Source organism: Ciconia boyciana, chromosome 3 (assembly GCF_034638445.1).
Source record: "Ciconia boyciana chromosome 3, ASM3463844v1, whole genome shotgun sequence".
Classification (NCBI taxonomy): domain Eukaryota; kingdom Metazoa; phylum Chordata; class Aves; order Ciconiiformes; family Ciconiidae; genus Ciconia; species Ciconia boyciana.
In genome coordinates, this window is record NC_132936.1 from 69,520,539 (window position 1) to 69,540,935 (window position 20,397).

The 20,397-nt window shown below is 39.5% G+C and overlaps 1 protein-coding gene across 7 annotated transcripts in view; it reads right to left on the minus strand.

Annotated features, from left to right (window-relative positions):
- Positions 1–1,471: 1,471 nt before the first annotated feature.
- ARID1B (AT-rich interaction domain 1B) overlaps positions 1,472–20,397 on the minus strand; it is a 337,147-nt gene continuing 318,221 nt past the window's right edge. For 4 of the 7 annotated variants that reach the window (XM_072856051.1, XM_072856053.1, XM_072856052.1 and 1 more), the window contains 8 exons: positions 17,362–17,500; positions 15,830–16,002; positions 14,024–14,174; positions 12,912–13,028; positions 11,273–11,369; positions 7,207–7,996; positions 6,207–6,337; positions 1,472–4,197 (listed from right to left, as the gene is read on the minus strand). In XM_072856051.1, coding sequence (XP_072712152.1) covers positions 2,485–4,197; positions 6,207–6,337; positions 7,207–7,996; positions 11,273–11,369; positions 12,912–13,028; positions 14,024–14,174; positions 15,830–16,002; positions 17,362–17,500 — 3,311 coding nt within the window. In that variant the 3' untranslated portion in view covers positions 1,472–2,484. The remainder of the gene's footprint in view (positions 4,198–6,206; positions 6,338–7,206; positions 7,997–11,272; positions 11,370–12,911; positions 13,029–14,023; positions 14,175–15,829; positions 16,003–17,361; positions 17,501–20,397) is intronic. The other 3 variants (XM_072856055.1, XM_072856056.1, XM_072856057.1) reach the window with 1 other exon arrangement.

Here is a 20,397-nt window from a genome sequence, read left to right on the forward strand (position 1 = left end):
CATCCCTGAAATAGGCCTCCTTCTGTGATGAAGAGTTACAAGTGGGTTATAATTCACCATGTATTTCTGAATGCAGTGATATGCAAGAGAAAGAAAGACCACTGCAGCAGGTGATGTGGGAGTGGAGAGATTACTGAATAAGAAAAGCTAGAAGGAGAAATTACTTTTCATGACACTAGGGAGTCACGTTTCAAACTTATAATTATATGTACTTTACCTGTCTCTGAAATTCTCTTACATATATTAATGTTACAGCAATCTATATGAACAAGATGGGCAGTATGCCAAAGGGGGTTGTAATTTTCAAGTACCTCCGTATTGTTATTGGAGAGGGGAGGAGGATATCCACTAACAGTGTAATTATGTGGCAATTCCAGGGAAATTGATTATTATTAGCTTTTTATGATCACACTAACAAAGTCAATGATCCAAGATGAAATAGCAAAAATTAGTGCTTGAACAATATTCAGCAACAAGATATCACCAGGTGAGAGTGGATGTATCTGAAACCAGCTAATTCCTGAAACTGAAATGGCCATCTCCCACCAATTATAACGATGGATGTGCTCTATTAAAGCCTGATCCACTTTAATGGGGGACTCCCAGGATGAGAGGCCATGTAAGTATGCAATGACACATGCAGTATCGAGAAGTGGGTGGGTGTTTATTCTAAATACCCACATCACTGGGGTATTTGCACCTTTAACCAACAGAGAGAATTACAGGTAGTGAATACAGATCAATTTCTTCAAGTTGGTTATTGCTTTAACAAAATCTTTTGTCACTTCTTCTAACATCCATCTTCAGTCCCCCAAACACAGCATGGAGACTGGATACCTTCATAGTCAGAACTATCATTTGCCAGCCATGTCTTCCCCTTTTGAGGTTCCGTGGTTTTATAAATAATAATTAAAAACACTTCTCTGTGATGTGAGAAGGCTTTTCTGAAAGGAGAGCAAGTTGCTGCAATACAATAGCGTAATATTTTTCAAGGTCATAATAATAAAGTAGGGGAAAGAGAATAATCATTATTGCTCTTTCTTGTAATTAGTTTGCTTTCCGATATCCCACACTGCAACTAGAACATTATTCAAGAACACCCATCACAGTGCTTAACAAGATTTAATGTACATTTATTCTTAACATGTGGAACATATAAAGATTTTATACTGAATAAATGAAATTCATTAAGCCAGAGGAAAAGGAGGAATTTACATCAAGTTTTTTCTTTTTTAACTACATTATCTTGAAATACAAATGCAGATTCTTGTCACTGAAAAATCTTTGAAGTTGTGTTTCTTCCTTTTTTTTTTTTCCTGGATATATTTTTTTGTCTGTAGACTGGTAACCATTTTCTTAAATCAATCCATACGTAACCATTTCCACACCTTGATTTATAAAGCAAATTGTGATCGGCTGCTCTCCCGAAATAGAGCATGACTTTATACATACAGAAACTTGTACATTACCCTCAGTTGTTGGTTTTCTGTGTCGGTTTTTTCTTTTTTCTTTTTTTTTTTTTATTATTTTTTGGAGATATGGCCCAAATGAAAGAAAAAATAATTCTACTATCACTTTGTAGATACCACATCATGAAAAAGAAACTAAAAACTTTGTACTAAAAAAAAAAAAAATGAGGGTATGTTTAATGTACAACTTCTATATACATCACGGCCCTTAGGCAATAAAAAAATATTTTAAAAAAATGATTAAAGGAATTGTGAAGAACTGTCATTGTGGAAGGTCAAAAAAAACAGATGTAGACAAGACAGTTCTGGTGAGGAAGCAATTGATGTTTATCATCAGGTTTTGTTTAAAAATCTTTTAACTTGACTTTTTTGTTTTGTTTTGCTCCTAGCCTAATGTAACCATTTCTCCTGAGGAGAAACCAGTATTGTTTTGTATTTTGACTACTGACTGACACCCTCCTTGATCCCCTACACCTACATCACTAGAATCTTCTATTGCACAGAGCTTTGGGTGATGGTATACAAGTTTTTTTTTATTTTTTCCTTATTTGAAAAAATAAAACACACAGGAACTTGGTATGTTGGTTATTTTTCACCTTTTTGTTTCAAAGTGGTGAGATTTTTTTTTCCATCGTACAATGGTTTGCCATAACATTTTTTTAAAAAGTCACTAGTTCGCTTCCCAAAAAATATGCAATACAAACATGGAAAAGAACATTGAAAAGGATAATCTATGGAAAAAAAAAATGTGACCTTTGAATGTACTAGACAGCAACTTTGGTTAAAAAAAATAAAATAAAAAGATGTACTTATACACATAGACAGCAAATATTAATTTCATAACTGTTCAAATTAATAATTTCTTTAATTCCCAATTGGTAAATAGTGAATGGGGCAGAGGAGCAAAGATTCTTTTTTTTTCCTTCTTCCTACGTTGGATAAACAAGAACAGAAAACAGCCAGTTATATGTGACCCTCTAATCTCCACTCACACATGCTTGGCTTCTCACTTATGTCATAACTGCCCAATCTGAAAAAGTACATCACAGATGACAGATGCAACCAGAGAGTTCAGGACAGCAGATATTGAGATATCCAGCAAACGACCCTCGTGCAAAAGGAACTCTGAGCGGTTCTCGTCCACTCTAGCCATGGCCAGCAAGGCCTTGGCTGCCCTGCACATCATGTCTACGCTAGGTGGCTCCAGAGGTGGAGGCTGCATGTGCATGAGGTTATGCTGGCTCTGCTGGTACTGGGCCATAGTGACCCCATCCTCCAGGAAGCTTATCAAGTTTCCGATGCTTCCCTTCTGCACAGCTATTGCCCTTGCTGCTAATGTGTCCCCCTGGGCAAGGTTCGATAAGAGCGCCATGGACATTTCTCGGCAGACCGGGTTTTTGCGGTCCCCAACGTACCTAACTAAAGTAGCGTAGAGTTTCTCCTGACGACTGAATGGGGGGGTGGCCAAGATAAGGTCCACATTATTGTCCTGGATACTGAGCTTACACAGGGTCTCCAGCACAAGTCTCTGAGGCGAAAGAACTGAGTTGGGCCCCACGGTTGGAAAAGGATCCTGTGCCTCCGCAGACGGGCACACCATCCAGTGCAGCAAGCCATCCAAAATTGGCAAACAGATGCTTTCTGTGTAAGCAGACAAGTCTAGCTGCCCAGAAATGTTGGCTAATGTGACCAATGTATTATCCCTCAAGACCTCGAGGCAGTCCCACCACCACTCATCCTTGCTGCAGGCCACCCCTTTGTCCTCCTCTTCCTCTTTCTCGTAAGTCTGCGGCGCTCGCTTTCTTTCTGGATGCTCGTGGTGAAGAAGGATCAACTTTCCCAGGATCAGCACCAAGCCTGGATGTTTGGACATTTCGGTGTCATTGCCAGGCACAAAAGACAAGCTACGGACGATATTTGACACACAGATGCAGCGTTTGGCCAAGGAGTCTTGCCAGTGAGTTATGGTGCATAGAGGAGTCTCATCTCGGCTCCTTGGCTCATCCTCTAGCAGTTTAATATTCCGGTGGCTTTTGGCTTGATGGATCCCAAAGGGAAATTTACTGCTCTCTGTTTGGGAACCAGAGTTTGAGTCTTCAGGCAATGCTCCTGGCCGAGCTGAGAGGACATCATCAATGGTTGCTGTTATACTTTTTTCTTGTTGTTCCTCAGATTCACCTTTCCCCTCGAGGTCCTTCTTTTTGCTTGGAGAGTTCAAGGGAGGAGGGGCTTTCCTGCGTGGAGGAATCTCCATCTTGCTTTCAAAGTGAGTCTGGATATGCTCAGTTGTGTCACCACCACCAAGCTGCCAGTGGAGAAGTCCACTATCAAATTCCTGAACGCGTCCAAGTTTGTCAGATCGGTCAACAACAAACAGATTATTTTTCTTTACAATCTTTATTGGCAGCTTGTCAAATTTACTGGCTTGTTTTGGCCTCTCACTTGGATCAGCAACGGCACCAGGAGTGGAAAAAACAATGCTCTTTTCTTCTCCTTCTACCTTTTCATCCTCCCCCTCCTCCTCATCTTCATCAAAATAGTCAATACATTCGTCGTTCTCCTCTTTTCCAGTATCCTCTGCCAAGGATTGGCTATCATCTTTCTTGGCTGCTTTGTGATCAAGTGCTTTGTGGCCTGGATCTCCCACTTCATATTCCATAAGGATTCCAAAAATGTCAATCAGGCATTTTCTAAAATATTCTACTAAAAGCTCAAGAAATCCAGACAACTGAGGGGAGAAGAAAGAACATAAAAATCAGATAAATATTTTTGTCCGCACGGAATTTTATTAGGAACACTGATGCATGTATCTGTGAATATTTCCCTCCTTCTGCTGTGGACTTGTGGCTAGGTCCTGCATGGCAGAAGTTAATCAAAAGAAATTCTTCTAGCATCTGTCCAAACTATATAATGTCAAACTATCTTGGCTCCATTTGCTTAAACTGTAACAGCTATGAGAAGTACAGAAGTTTATTCGTATGTCTCCCTGAAGTTACAGTAGACATCTAGCCTAGCTGTTCTGTCCCCTTGGAAGTGTCTAGTATTCTTCATTTTCTGTATAGAGTACTGAAGATTCTAACTCAGATTTTCTGATTTGTACTTTTATTAGATGCCTAAAGTTTACAATTCTTCCTCTCCTCCTTTGTCTCTCAGTCTCTAAAACCAACTGTGTCCTGTAGGAATCTGCAAGTTCAGGGTCTAGGTACTGACATCCTAGATTAATATCCCATCTCTATTGGAATAGTTCCATTTTTGCCTGGCAATATTTAAAAATTGTTATTGGAGCCTGGTGCTGTAAGTCACCCTTCAGAAACAGTTTTCATTTAGGTTTAATCTTCTTAATTAACTTGTAATCACTTTCTTATGGAAAGGCAGTAGTTGGACTTGGTATTAATTTACCCTCAGTGGCTTTATTATTAAAAATTCTTTGCTGTTGTGATGTATTCAGCCTGATTGTCTGGCTTTTGATTTTTTTTTTTAATCATGGGCTAATAGGTTTTCAGCAAAATGTATCCCTTTGTCCATTCTGTATTCTCTTACGATTGCCAAACCCTCGAAGAATTAAGAACAAACTGATGCTTATAAACTGCAGGAATTATCAGTCGTCATATGGAGTCCTGACTGCCATTGGAAATAGAGTCCAAGGCAAAAGTAACAAAAAATATATATATTTAAAATATGCCTGGTATTCTCTGCAACTTTCACAGGGTGCATTAATGCAATTTCTAATAAAATTCAGAGGAGATTCACCTCACTTAACTTCAAACACCTAACCTAATTGTTACACACCTAACCTAATTGTCTAGATTACTTTTATCATCAATGGTCTTTTACAGGCCATTTCTAGGGTATGATTCATCTGACCTATTTTAGATCTCTACTTCAGGATGAGATGAATCATGCTATAGATATCCCTAGTTCTAAAGTTAGGTGGGATGAAATGTACCATTTGTGTCTCTATTTAAAAAAAAGGTCATTATATTTAAACAATGATGAGTTACACTATTAGTAACCAAGGAATGAATGGAGCAGAGAACTGAATATTTAATTTGTACAAATTTTAGATGATGTGCATTATCAGCATGCCATCTATTACTACCACCTAACAGGCCAATGGTTAGAGCAGGGCTGAAAAATGCTGGGAGGTAGTGAGGCAAAAGCACACACTATTAAATCCTGTGTTACTTGCATCCTGTGGACAGACAGTGGATTTTAGCCTTTAAATTGTCAATCTGATATTTTTGTGCAAACTTAATTTACTGGAAGAAGAAACCAGACAGACAATAAGCAATTAAAAAAATCCCACAGTGTAGTGTGGAACTACTGAATAAGACAAGTAATCACCAGAAGACAGCCTCAAATCATTTTAATATAGTTTTGCAAAGCCTTTTATGGAAACACAAGTTAAGCAAGATTACTAACATATTGCTGTTTTCTGGGATTGTCCATGAGTGTGAATTTACACATTAGTCTTCTGTCAGTGCTAAAATTCTTCTATTCCTACATGCTCCTTTCTACAAGAGATACCCTTCTTTCAGGCTTATTATTTCCCCTATTCGACCTAAAGCTATCTCTTGTTGCTCACTGTTACCAATCATAAAAAAAGGGAAGTTTTGCAAGACTCAAGTTTATGTTAATTATAATCAATTTTAAAGGACTTCAACAACATTTTTGTAGGTATCTTATTTCAGTTTTCTTTCCTTGGAAAGTTGAGAAGTATACTGCTTTCCCACCTACCTGAGAGAGGTTGAAAGTAGCGACAGTGCTGTCATCATACAGAAGAATATTAATAGTGTCTAGCGCCCAGGTACTTTCAGCCAAAAGACCAGATTTAAGAGACATCATCACTCTCCAGGCCTCAGGAGTTACTGGAGAAAGAAAGGAGGAGAAGTAAAACAGTATTAGTGCATCCTCAGAGACTGTTAATGAGTTCTGAAAGATTAAACTGACATTCTGAGGATGCAGAATTTAAATGAAATAGTTTATGAAATAGCTGAAACACTGGTTAAGCCCCTGCTTTCACCACTAAGTCCTGTTCAGTTTTTCTGTAACTGCTGCTCAGCCTTAATACTGGACAATATCTTAACAGGGCCATTCTTCCTGACTTTGCTGAAGCCAAAATAATTGTACAAACTTAGAGAAGTTGACTAAACCAAATAATTGGTAAATAAAGGTACAATACGCTGTCAGGAGCGTGGGACCTTGAAGTATGAGAACTTGAATGTATGAAATGTAACAGGAATTCAAGATAAGAAGATGCTTGGGAAAGAATAGGGGGAGAAACAAACATGACAAGTAATATGGAAGGAATAAATGGGCCATTCAAGGGAGGCACAGCCTAGAAATACACAGCAGAACAGCATGAGCTTCCATGGAACAAGAGCACGGAAAGCTTTGCTCAGCTAAATGTTGTACTGGTGATTTAACAGATGTTTTGAAGGACCTTTCAACACATATCACTTGGAAATCTCAGGCAAGCTTCATTTTTAATGCATTTCTGGAGACCTCAGGTGTCCATATAAAATGTTGGTTTCATTTCATGTCGGATTGTCTAGGATGAGTTTTACCTATCATCCTCACTAATGCATATGATCTTACATTTTTATTGAAGACAATCACATTATAGTTACCAAAGTTAACTATTTGTCAAAATAGTCTTAAAATGTAAAAGAAAATCAAAATCAAAGCCCCTTTCTCCCAACCTATTTTGGTATTTGGCTTTTGTTTTGATGCTTACCAATATCTTTTGAGGTAATCTTTCGTCTTGGTTTTAAGACTGGTTGGGATGCTTCTACAGAGCCTGGGGGGAAGGTAATTTCTCGCCTTATTGGTGGTGGTTGGGGTGGAGGTCCTGTGACCTGTGACACTGGAACTGTGGGTATAACCTTTTGCATCTTCATGGAGGGTAGGAAAGGAGACTTGCTTGGAGACATACGGTTTTCCAAAGAGCGCTGGAAGGATGCCGGACTTGGAGCTCTAGAGATGTGGTTTGGCATAGAGGGTGGCGTCTGGTAGGACGACTGAGGAGGTCTAGTGATAGGCTGCATGGAGGCTGAGGATGACATATAAGAAGGCTGACGTTGGTTGACGTGAGAAGGCCACTGACTCTCGTGGTTTATCCTCTGGTCAGGTACCATCATATCATCAGTGCGATTCATCCCTGGATACGGTGGGGCCTGTGCAGGGCCTCCTGGACCTTGCCTATTCTGGTAAGGGTAAGGCATATCATTTCGTGTTGGCCACATGTTCTGCTGAGGACCTTCGCTGGAGGATGACGACTGCATGGGGCCACCAATCATCTGGGGAGGTATCCCATGCTGCTGCATTTGTCCTGGGCCCTGCATCCTCTCCCTGTTATACGGATATGGATACTGTCCCTGCATGGGCCTCCTGTCAGGCCCCGTGTAAGCGTTGCTGTACTGGTTATACATTTCCTGTTGCTGGTTGCCATACTGCATGTTATACATATCCCCTTCATGGCGTTTGGCTGGAGGCCCATACATGCCATCCATGTGTCGCTTATAGTTCTGAAAAAAAATTTTGGAAAGAAGATGCGTCACTTTTGCTCCATACATAATACAAATATATTGGCTGAAAGCTCCTTTAAAAAGCTGAAGGCACTTAGTTCTAGAGGGATCGTGTTGATTCCAAAGTCAGGCACGCAGTGCTATGGTTAGGCTCGATCCAGTGCTTTCTTTTTAAGCCTCTGTTTTGCTGCGCTTATAACTTAATACTAAAAGGAAACTTATCCTTAGGCTAAATTTTCTTATGCTTGCTCTCATTTTCTCCCTTTCCCTTTCCTTTCCTATCTGTCAGATTAATTCCACTGGTCATTTCAGAAATGCATGAAAAGGCAACGGTCCTCACCAACTAAAATATTTTCACTTCTTTTTTATGCTTAGTCTACTAAGAAGAAAAATCTTTAAAAAATTCAAAACCACTCAGTGAATCTTTTCAAGAGACAAGCACTGAATAAACTCTTAAAATAACAAGATATGCTGCAAGCATGCATGTCTGAAACACTGGATCTTACGACAGGGCACAGGCTACACACAGTAAATTTATTAGTAGGACAAAACATTCTGCTGCATTTGCTACTCTGTGTAATTCCCAGGAACATGGTCCTGTTTGGGCAACCGTCCCTCTTCCCAAATTATCCTAATCACATTTAATTTACTGTGGGATTATTACAGCAACTGTTCACATCCAAATGTTCTGTTCTAGTTTATGCAGGTTCTTACCCTGCTGATCAGTAATGAATTAAGCAATGTAACTAACAGCTGCCACCTATGGTTTATTCCCTCTTTGTTTCTCACCCTCTCAAGTGGCTGTTGTTGTGTGAGGTAAGCTGTTTTACCTTGGGGGGAGCTGAGTTGTTTTTAAATCATACAAGCTTGTACATATTTATGTTTAAGATGGCAGAACAAAAAAACACATGTTGCAGTTTGAGGGGAAGGTGGTAAGGTTTGCAGTGGTCCTTAGCTCCTGTGGGAGTTTGTTCCACAGTTCAAACCACACTGAGTGCTCTGAAGCAAAAAATGTGAATTAAATGGGTGATTTTTGAATATATGATCTATGGCAAATTCAAAGTTACAGCTCCCCCGGAAACTGTAGCTCAGCCACATTGCACAATGTATACTAATGTGCTAGAGTTAAGATCAGATAAAATTCTGTATGTATTCAATATGGGTCAGTTAAAAGAGCTCTGGGATTCATAAACTCATCTTCCAACTTTGGTGCACATAAAACCACAACTACTGTATTGCATGAAAGTATTTTTTTTTTTAAACTTGCTATAGAGCTGTCTGGCTATCTGAGAAATACCTACATTTCAGCCTTACATAAACTACCTGCTGTAGTAAATTCCACCCTTGGGGCCAATTTATACATTACAAACTGACTTGGAAGTTGCCACACCTAAAAAGGTAGTGTTTGTTTTGCCACAGTGACTCAGAGCGCTTAAAGTAGACACTTGGGAATGAAGCATGTGCCTTTTTAAAAGCAGTTAAGCGCTCTTGTATATCTAGTGGCAACATGCCTAATGGTACCAAATGCTGAGGACAGTGATGCACCTGAACTCTCCTCCTGTGTAAAGGTTCGGCAGGAGACTGAGGCTGCAAAATGTGTGTCTCTCTCCACCAGGGATGTGGAATTCTGAGACCTTGCAGAAGACAAAAAGACACCAACACAGGTCACCTGCTGCATAATAGCTCTCGAGGTACGAGCATTCATACAGGAACTGAAAAACCTGGCTCAAAGTGCTTCATTAGCCCCAGGAGTTCATGCTCCAAGCACCTCCTTTCCAGGTCATTCCCTAGCCTTCACATTGTAGATAAAGCTTCAAAAGGGTCATTTTTCACATTCTTCCTGTACCACTACAAAGTGAGATTTAGGAAATTGAAAATAAGCTAGTGGCAACCTAATCTCTAGCTAAATGAAGAAGTGGAATCCTCTGGGAGTGGGAGGGACAGGCTGAGGCCAGCCAGGATCCTTGCCCTTCATTCTTCACTGCTCTTTTGCATTAATGCTTTTTGCATTCAAGACTCATTGTACAAAGTATATAAACAGCACTAAGGACAGGGCCAAATATATTTTTACAAATTCTAACTGTCTCCTTGCTTAAATGAACGTGTAGTTAATATATTCCCTGCATACGTTACCATGGAATATCACAAACTGTTCTGTTATCTACCTTTGCAATTTCCCCACTAAATCACCTAGACTGCTAGCATATGCTCATCATGAAGAACAACAAACCAGTTTTTTGATTATGCTATTTTAGAGATGTTATGAACCAAAAAGATAAGCAAGAAGTTCTGAAATTGAAATTTATATACATTTTCAGTACAGTGCAACCTAAGATCTCCTCTTTTAGGTTCCGCCCCCGCCCCGAATTTCCTAGTAAAATTCCATCCCAAACTGAAAAGGGCTGTCTGAAATGGGCTGAAAACCAGCTTACATTTTAATTTTTATATTATAAGGAAATGCTTTCTATTTTGGAAGCTAACTTCAACTTTAATTATTGTATGACTAGAAATGAATTAATAACACGCAGGATGAAACTCTGATCCTGTTGAAGTCAGTGGAGTTTTGCTATTGACTTATAAGATGGGATTTTGCCCACAAGGTATTAATGATACACCTAACAAAAAAATCTTATTAATTAATATAATTTGTATTTTCAAAGTTATTACGCAGTTAGGGAGACTGGAATGTACAAATGTTTAAACTATTTTTAACACTAATAATGTTCTCTCTCATGTATTTGTACCATATTATTACTACAGATAACACGTGGGGAATATGCCATCTGATCTATATTAAAGATAGGTATCTCATATGACCCACCACAGCATTCGAGATAATTGAGAGTGCTGCACATTTTACTTTGTTCCAGTTTTCTGTTGGGTTCACGTGGCTGCATGACATTAAGCTAGGACCCTTCAACCTGCCAGCCAAGCAGCTTTCCTATTTGTTTCTGGAACTGAGGCAGCATCACTTTACTAGCCTACAGATTATACTTTCCCAGTCTGCTGGTTATTAACTTGGGACAATAACTTGATACACATCCAAAGCCACAGAACATCTGTTAAAATTTACACTCTTACAGTGTAATGAACATATTTTCCTATAGCTGTACATACACTGCTTATCCGTATGGGCTGTGATTTTGACCAGAACTACAGTGCTCCTCTCTGCCAAAAGACATATATTGTATAAACAAATTTGTGAATGTATACAGAATTTTGGGGTGACATTTATTAAACAAATGTTATGAATATAGCTGTTCTCCCCTCTCCTACCTGCTGCTGTGGATACATTCCAGGTTGATGTCCTCCATATGGTGGCTGTCCTGAGGGAGGTCCTTGTCCTGGATACTGCTGCCCATATGGTTCATGCCTAAAATGAAGCATTCAAATCAACACTTAAGAGCTGCTGGAATTTCCAAGCCACCAGGAAAAGCAAAGTACTCTGATGATCTTGCACCTTGAAGATATTTGCCATTTGGAAACAAGGTAGAAGGTACAGTGTCGTATGGTCCTGAGCCTGACGTAGTAAGCTCTGCTGGAGCTGGTAGTGGAAGGAAGGAGATAAAGCAGATAGGAGAAAGGAGGAGCAGTGAAGACGCAACAGAGATTTAGAGGTAGCAGTCAGGAATGGGAACAGGGTAAGGTCAGCAAAGAGGTAAGAAAGGCAGCTGCAGCTGCTGGGAACCCATCTTAGGTGGAAAAGTATCTGATGTACAGCTCAAAGGTTGCAAGTCAAAATTCTTGTGTTTTAACAAGTCAGTCTCCAAGCAAGCTACTTTCTGGATTATTTAACAATATAATCAATAGTTAACTGCCGATTTAAAGTGAAATCATTATTTTAGTCTGATGATAGTGACAGAAAGTGAGTACAAATTTCATTACAATATGCAACATTTAAATACATCATTACTGACTAAAAACAGTACTCATAATTTTGCTAATGTTCATGTAATTTTTAATTAAAGCTACACAATGAAGCATACACATAAAAGGCAGAGTTGCATTGCACTTGGAAACTTACCTGTGGCCTTTAAGACCTCTGAGGAGCACTACAGTGCAACTGCAATATTTTTAGCACATCTGAATGAAATTTAGGTTGCTGAAATGAAGTACTTGGAAAGTATTAAGATTGATAAATAACACTGTATTGCAGACCAATATGTCAGTAATTCCTCTCTGTACACTACCAGTGAGAACACATCTACAATTTGAGTAGAATTATGGAAGTAATATATCAGGGAGTCACAGAAACAGAGGACTGGGGAACCTGACATGTTAAAAGAACTAATGGGACCTAATTTTTCCAAAAGCATAGAAAACTCACATTTTTTGAGAGTTGACCAGAGTGAAAGCACTTGCTGTTCAGTATCCCCTAAAGTTATGGCGTGCATAGACAGAAATTACCTAATGCCAGTTAAAAGAACAATATAACTGATGGGAATTATCTACAGTTGTCTAAGATGGTACATGCAATAACATAAAACTAAGCAAAGGTACATGTATGTTATACATAAGGGAACACTTTCGAGATGTTCAATTTGTTAGCCACAGGATAACCACAAGCCAGGTGAAGTTGTGGAAGCTTCAGAACTGGTGTCATTTAATACTGCTCTGGAGAACCTGGGCCTATGAAATATGTTCTAGTTCAGTGTTGGCAAGGAGATACACAAGGTAGGATGTATACTCCTTTTCTAACACCCCTGATTCTATGGCTACACAAAGTCAACTGATTCACCCAAGCCTCTGCCCCCCCCAAAGAAACTGAACCAACTGTAAAAGCCTAAATAAGAACAGACAAAACGGAAGTAACACACCAAGAGGCCACATATTCTGTCTATGTGCTCTCACAGAGGCTGCTAGCACTCGTTAGCTGGTTATTGCAGATATTACAAACAGAGAAATCAGTGTTCACCTTTGCTGGCCAGGGTAACGATTAGGAGAGTACATGCTTGGGTCACTGTTTGAAGGCACCATGTTGCTTTGACCAGGTGGTCCCATACTGCCTTCAGGACCCAGACCATGATCCGACCTAAAAAATGACAAAGGAAACCTCATTCTGTAAAAAGCACTTATTCTCCAAAATTGCCAACAAAATAAAACAAAACACACCCCTTAAAGAAAACATTCTCTTGACTTATCACCTTCCGCTGCAACCCTTACTCTCACTGACTCCCCAGCAATGTGACCTGTTGAACAACATGATTACACTTGTTACTCTTCACATCTACTACTTCAAACTACTGACTGAAAACTACTCTGCCATTACGCTTAAAAGACCCACATGCACCACTTTGGCTACCATCAGGAAACAAAAAGTGAAGCTAAAGTATGCACCCTAATGAAAGTGAAAGTAGGAATACAGCCAGAGCTGCAAAACCTACCAGAATACTTAATATAATCCAAACATTCCCAAACCATTCTGCTTGCTATACCAATGCTTAGACATCAGTGATTTTACTGATTTTTTTTCTCAAAGCCTTTCCCAGGATAAACAAACAAGGACCAAATTTATTTTGTGTACTTCACTGAAAGACAAACTTCTGAGGGTCCTGATGGATACACTGCAAGACTGGTTCCCCTACAGCTCAGACAACAGACTCTCCGAAGGCAATTCACTAACAGACCACAAACCGGACATACTTAGGCTGTGCATTTTGTTTTTCATAAAAAGCCCACCAACAACTGTTTAGGTGAAAACATGGCCAGAAGACTAACTGAAGTGCTACTTTACACCATCACAGCCCAGCCCAGCCCAGCAGCCAGCTGAAAGCAGCTGTCCAACACCCCCACGTGCTGATCTGCTGCAGCTCGAGTGAATTCTAAGGTGTGACAATTCCTCCTTATTAATTTCTGTGAACAGCTAGACTCAGTCATTACCAGTGGTTTGACTCCCGGCGATTTAGTAAGATGCTGTAGGAAATGTAGGCTGCTATGTTCTCTGCAAGGTGCAATGGGAAAATGAGAAGGGGAGAGAGAGGATCATTTTCACTAATGGGCTTTGCTTTTTCCTGAAGATTTACTCACCTCCTGTCATAGCCACTTCCATAAGAGAACTGCTGTCGCTGGCTCATGCTCATGTTGGACATTGCTCCAGATGGACTCTGGTTATACATATCTTGTATTCCACTGTTAGGCATTTGTCCAGGGGTCATGAAAGGCTCATTGCTTCCAGGCACTGCAAGAGTAAGGGAAATTAAATATATTATTCTGGGTGTTTGAAGAGACCTTTCTATTAAATGATGTATTTTAAAATAATGTTCAGATCTCTAACACTGCCAAGGAGAATTAGCTGGTGTCTGACAAGCTCTCCAGGGTCTGATGAAAACACATGAAGCAGCACCACTACCAAGAAGATGGTTATAATATTAAGGAGCTGCAAGTGAGGAAAGTAATCTCATCCTATGGAACTGAGCTCATCAGGCACCAGGCAGCTTCTTCCCTGTGGTCTTCATAGCTGAAGATGAACTCGCTCTTGTTCTTTTTCCACCAAGCAATGCTAAATATGAATGCAAACATAAACCTTACGAAACAGAGGAAAGTAAATCTCCTAGTTTGGATTACAAAGCTGTCAGAATCAGGCTCTTCTTTTTCCCATAAAGCCCTCATACCATAGTTTAGTTATGGAAAGGATACTGTATCCTAATGTAGCTTCTTGAGCAGGATGGGCATATTCTACCGGTCCAAGAAAAGGCACATTGACCACTATTATCGGATATAAATCCCCAAGCAAATAGAGGAAGAGCCTCTATCCTTTAGTCCCTCATAGTAGATACTGAACAGAGACGTTTCTGTTCCGACAGGACAAATGTGAAATGTACAATAAAGTGCAATAAACCCACTTAATCTCACATGGATATAAAGCCTAAAGTGAATCTAAGGCAGAGGGGGTTTTCCCTTCCTCCAACTGTGTTACGCTGGTGTCCACAGTCCAGGCAAAAGGATTTAAAGGGAAGGTTTAAAAAAAATCACATCAGATTAACTATCTCTTTTAAAGCATCTCCCCACTTCATCACATTATCTTTCTTCCCCTGATTTCTGGACCTCTTCCCCCCATTCCTCCCTTTTGCTCTCTTTCAGTTTCCACTTTCTTAATTTCATCTCCTCCATCTGCTCTTCTCTTTGCAGCCACTGTGAGCCCTCCTTGTGAAAGAATTCCTCCCACTTTCCTATATACGAGGCATGCAAGATTGACTCATTTTAAGCACATTTTACAATATCCACAAAACCATCTGTAGGTTAAGTGCCCAAAAGGACAAGAGTCAGGTTTGACATTAATTTTAATTTTTGCTTTCTAAAAATAAACAAACGTTGAGTGTGTTTATCAACTTTTGTCAGGCTGTCCAAGTGAGAAAAAAATTAGCTTTCCTATTGTGAAAAATGTGTAAACTGAGACAGAGAGCATTAGGAGACTTGCTCAGTCCCGCACAGTGAATTCCCAGTTCAGCCCTACTACAACCAGGCATGTTGCTTCACCACTTCACATTCTAACACCGAAGTCCAGCATCTGATTTGCAGAGTAGCTAACCACCTTCAAGAAACATACGGCATTGCACAAAATCTAACCCTGTGAATTTGTGCCATTTCCTGAAATGTATTCCTACAAGCATTTTTATGATTCTGGTAAGTTTAAAATAAACAGCGTGACTCTGAGAGGGGAAAATATGACCAGACCAGAATGAAACACAATTGCACTGCACGTCTCTTTTTGCTACAAGGATACCATTTTACCAATGGCAAAATCAGCAAAGTAAAAAAGCTCATTCTGATGACTAGAACATCCTGATTACATAGAAGTAGGGAAGAACACTTAAGCTCCCACAAAGAAAATACCTTTTCTCATTCCACCAAAAGGATCTTTATTTGGCTCATATGGCATCCTTCCCATCATATCTGGCATGTTTATTCCCTGCTGGTATGGTGCATTTGGCGTCATGGAGTTTCGCTTCGGGAATGCTGAATCACTTACATCAGAAAAGGGATCATGCACACTAACTGCGCTGTTTCTAGCAGATGAGAAAAAGGAGGCATTAACATCATCATGTATTCATAGGAACTGTGACAACAGACTGGACTATGATACACCTAGCCCATGATGCCATGGCAGTGATCAGTGCACGATACACTGAGGAAGATGCAAAAACCTTTGACAATGGACAATCATTAAAAAAATCTACCCATTTTTTTCCTCAAGCTTATCTGGCTACTTACCTTAAAGATCAGGGGTTTTAATCTAATTCAACTGTGTGTGTTTCTATTACTCATATAAAAGTCTAAACCTTTCTGAAATTTCACTAAGCTGTTTGCCTCACTACCCCAAGGCAGTGAGCTCCACAGGTTAATTGTATGCTGTGTCAAAATAGTATTACTTTTTATCAGTTTCATATTTATTACCTTTCAAATTTACCAAGCACCCCATTGCTCTTCTACCAGGGGAAAGAGTAAACAGCAACACCTGATTTACCTCCCAAATACCATTTACTGTTATGGAGAGGCACTAACCTTTATGGCTGCAGCCAGCTCTATTCTAAAGCCCTTAAAAATTTGGCCTGGAAAATGGAGTTTCCCTGATAACTATCAGATTTATTCTTAATGCAAAAGAAAATTTTTTACACAGTGAAAGAAAACTCATTCTGAATTAAAGATGATTAAAAAGGTTCTTGTTATCCTTTTTGCAGTATTACAGATGGAGGAAAAAAGAACCTAAGTACGTTAAGTTCTGAGTGACTCTGTACATAGTCCAGAGCTCAGCTACGTTCCTGCTGAAGTCAACAAGAACTTTTTTTGCTGGACTTCAGTGGGCTAAGGTTCCTTAACAAATGGTGAGAAGACTTCACTTCAGATTAAGCCGGTCTGTGTGACTTACAGGACATAGAACTGAAAGGGATCTCTTGGTCCACATCCAGTTGAATCCTCTGCTATCTCAACGACTGTTATTATATACGCTTTTCATAATTTGAATTTAAGTAACACCTTAAAACCACACATTCCTCCTTCCTGAGCATGAATGTCTGGACCTGTATACCAGAGGAGGACAGAGTAAGCAAGGAAAGGAAGGTTGTGGTTCTAAGTTGGTGCTGCTGGGTTCCACCTTCCTCCCCACTCTTCACATATTCACATTCCCCCCTTTGCACTGGTGCTTGCGTGATCCTTCTCTGGTGTTTAGAAAGCTAATGCAGCTCCTACTCCTTCCTCCCTTTCCCTCTCTCCCCTCCAAAAAGAAATCCTTTTCTGCTGCTTTTAAGGCTCTGACCGGTTCACCACAGAATCAGATGAGTGCCCGCGCAGTTGGGAAAGGGAAAGACTGGCTTAAACTGTTGTAGAACTACAGCCCAACAAAAAATGAAGCAAAGCCCTTTTCATACCTGCCACCCTGCATAGGTGTCATCTGTCCATGAGGTGTTGATGCTGGTGTTGGGGGCTTCAAATCGCCTGGCACTTCTGTCATGGAATTACTACCAGTAGACTGTGGAGTTTGTGGGCCTTGCAAGGAACCAGAATTAGCTGGGAAATTAAAGAAAAAGGAAATATTAAAAGGTAGCAGCCAAATTCCTGTGGAAATAATAATCATCAAGGAGAGAAACTGGTTCTTTCCCCCATACGCCTGCTTATACCACGCATCTCAGTACTTTATAACTTCCCCCAAATCCTCTGAGATCAGGATAGGCTGTGCAGTAATAGCCATCATCTTTCCTAGAACCATGAATTTAATCTGCTGCCTGAAGCAACATGAATAGGAATCGTCTAGATGAAGGATCATTTAAATCAGAGGTCAGAGATACAAAGTTAATTGTCTATAGTTTACAACAGACTAAAGGAAGGTTGTTCTTTGGCACAGCTTCTTTATATAACCACCATCACGACACATATGTTTATAAGGCAAATTTCAGCCAGAAGCTTTTCCTCACAAATTTAAACTGCTATATTAATATAAATTCATCATTTCATTTACCACTAAAAGGCAGACATTTCCATGGTGAAACGTGGCAAATGATTAGTGGCACACTGCAACCCTATGCCATCTTTGGGACAGCATGGCAAAAGATTGTATTTAAGAAACGCAAAAGGCAATCTGGGATAAGAAGAAAGCGATCACTGAAAGTAGAATTTGAACAGGAGGCTACAGCTAACACTCCTAATAAAATTGCAAAAATAGCAACGGACATCTTAACAAAATGTAGTCAGGTCATTGTAGAGCATATGTAACAAGACCAGGTCAATTCTGCAAAGCATCTATTTCATCGGCAAAAACTTCTATGTTGAGATCTCAGAAAGCCATAGAGTACCTGTGCTACTGTCCTCCTGAACCATGGTAAATGGCTATGTTCTTGATATGACAACAAGCGTAGAAAAGCATGTACTGTTCTCTTCCAATGGGACTGAGCAGTAATAAGGGCATTAAATGAATACATCATACAAGCTCATGATAAAATACATCCAGACCAGTCTTTTAAAGTAGACACCGAAGTTACTATTTTCATATGACTACTGAGGAGAAACACCCCCCAACCCCAAAGATCTGATGTAGTAGTTTTCTGATCTAGAAGGTGGTAAGTGGGAATTAGTAACAACGTCTACACCTCGGATCTGATTGGCCTTGCAGCAGAAATTCTACTTGAGGAGAACTGTAGGATTCAAATCTTTAGATGCAATTGGAAAAAAGATTACCAACAGAAAAAATTCACAAATCTAATAGACTCAGAAAGACATGGCTTTGGCTTGAGAGGTCCTTCTTTTTTTATGAACTGTCATGTAAGCATTTTATAGTGCCTGACTATCTATGTTCAACAACCAATTAACAAAACTTTATAAATTACTGTTAGAGGGAAAACTGGAACAAGCAGTATGGGCTTTTCTTCTGCATGTGAAAGAGAGAGTAGTTTATAATTGACTCAGAATCCTAGAACACTCATCATCTTGACAGGCAGAGCTTGTTTTTAACTGAAGAACACCTTTTTTATATGTGTTTCATTTATATCTGTAACACATGTTCCACTATCTGGAAATCAGTCTCAGTAGCAAGTGCGTATGTAAAATCCACATTGTGTAGACCACGTTGTTCTTGTCCTCAGCTTTCTGAGGCATGCTTGGATTGTCCTCACATAGTAATAAGGTTCAAAAAAAGTTTAAGAAAAGCTCTCTGATTGCGTTAATACAGTAACAACAACATTTGCAACAACTAATGCTACAGTTAACTGAAGGCTTTAGTGCTATAATAAAACAAATCCATATGATAATAAAAAAAATCATCATGTTCACATAAAACAAGCCCTTTGTATATATGACCCCTGAGTGAGCCAGGATCATTCTCCTGCCCTTGAGCTTTAAACACAATTCTAGATTACTTCTAAAAAGCTTGAAAGCATTTCTGAGTTAAGCCGCACATTGTCACATACCATCTTCTTATATTAGAACCATGTAAGTAAACATCTTAGTGTACCCATATACTTCCTGTAAAATATGATATTGCCTAACCCTGCATATTTCTCTTATGGTGGGCTATTAAGCAGCAATTAAGTTCTTCCCTACCCTACCTGAGCGAGAACTTAATTCATATCTAAAGTAAACCTAAAGAAAACCAGTAAAATATTTTTTCAGTATTTATGGGTTGTATGAATATAGAATCTTTCTTATGAATAACAATGTGTTTTATATAATCTTAGATAAGGAAAGGTTTAAAAGCAAAAAGAAGATACCCAGCTGAGAAGCTACAAGTCAAATTTCTGTCTGCTGGGTGGTGGTTATAGGGCTGGTTATTTTTCCCTCGCCTCTTTCTAAATGACTGCTTATAAACAGCTGAAAAAACGGAAGGCAAATGCTATCTTGAGAAGTGCAAAGTTTCTGGTACTACTTTGTTAATACACTTTGCTCTTGACCTCCCTTGTGTCAGGGACACTTCTACAGAATAGGGACTGCAAGCGTTTCAATCTCTGGATTAGGTCATCAGCTACCAAGAAGAGTCCAAGTGTGGATATGACCTACAAACAACCTCAAAGACAATTATTTCTGTGTCATACACTCACAGGCCACTGAATAGTCATCTATGTTTTAGTAATAGTATCAATGTAAATAGCACATTCCTTGAGAAGGAATAAGGTAAGTACGTACTCTTAATGGCTACTGTTGGTAGAGCAGGTACAATTTTTTAAGGAACTTAACCTTCTCTGTAGGATGTGATTTTCAGTACCTTTGCCAAGCTTCAGCCAGCATCAGGAAGTCACCCTGATGGATATTCCCCTCAAGCTAATTTTGTTTTGGAAATTTTCAGCTGTAACTGGCCAGCTTTTTTAAGAATGTGCCTTCGAAAATATATGGTCCTCTCCTGTTGTCTCCAAAAGAGAAATATTTTTCCGTGAGTCTTCCAAGCCAAGTATATATTTGGTCACCTTTTTCACACACAG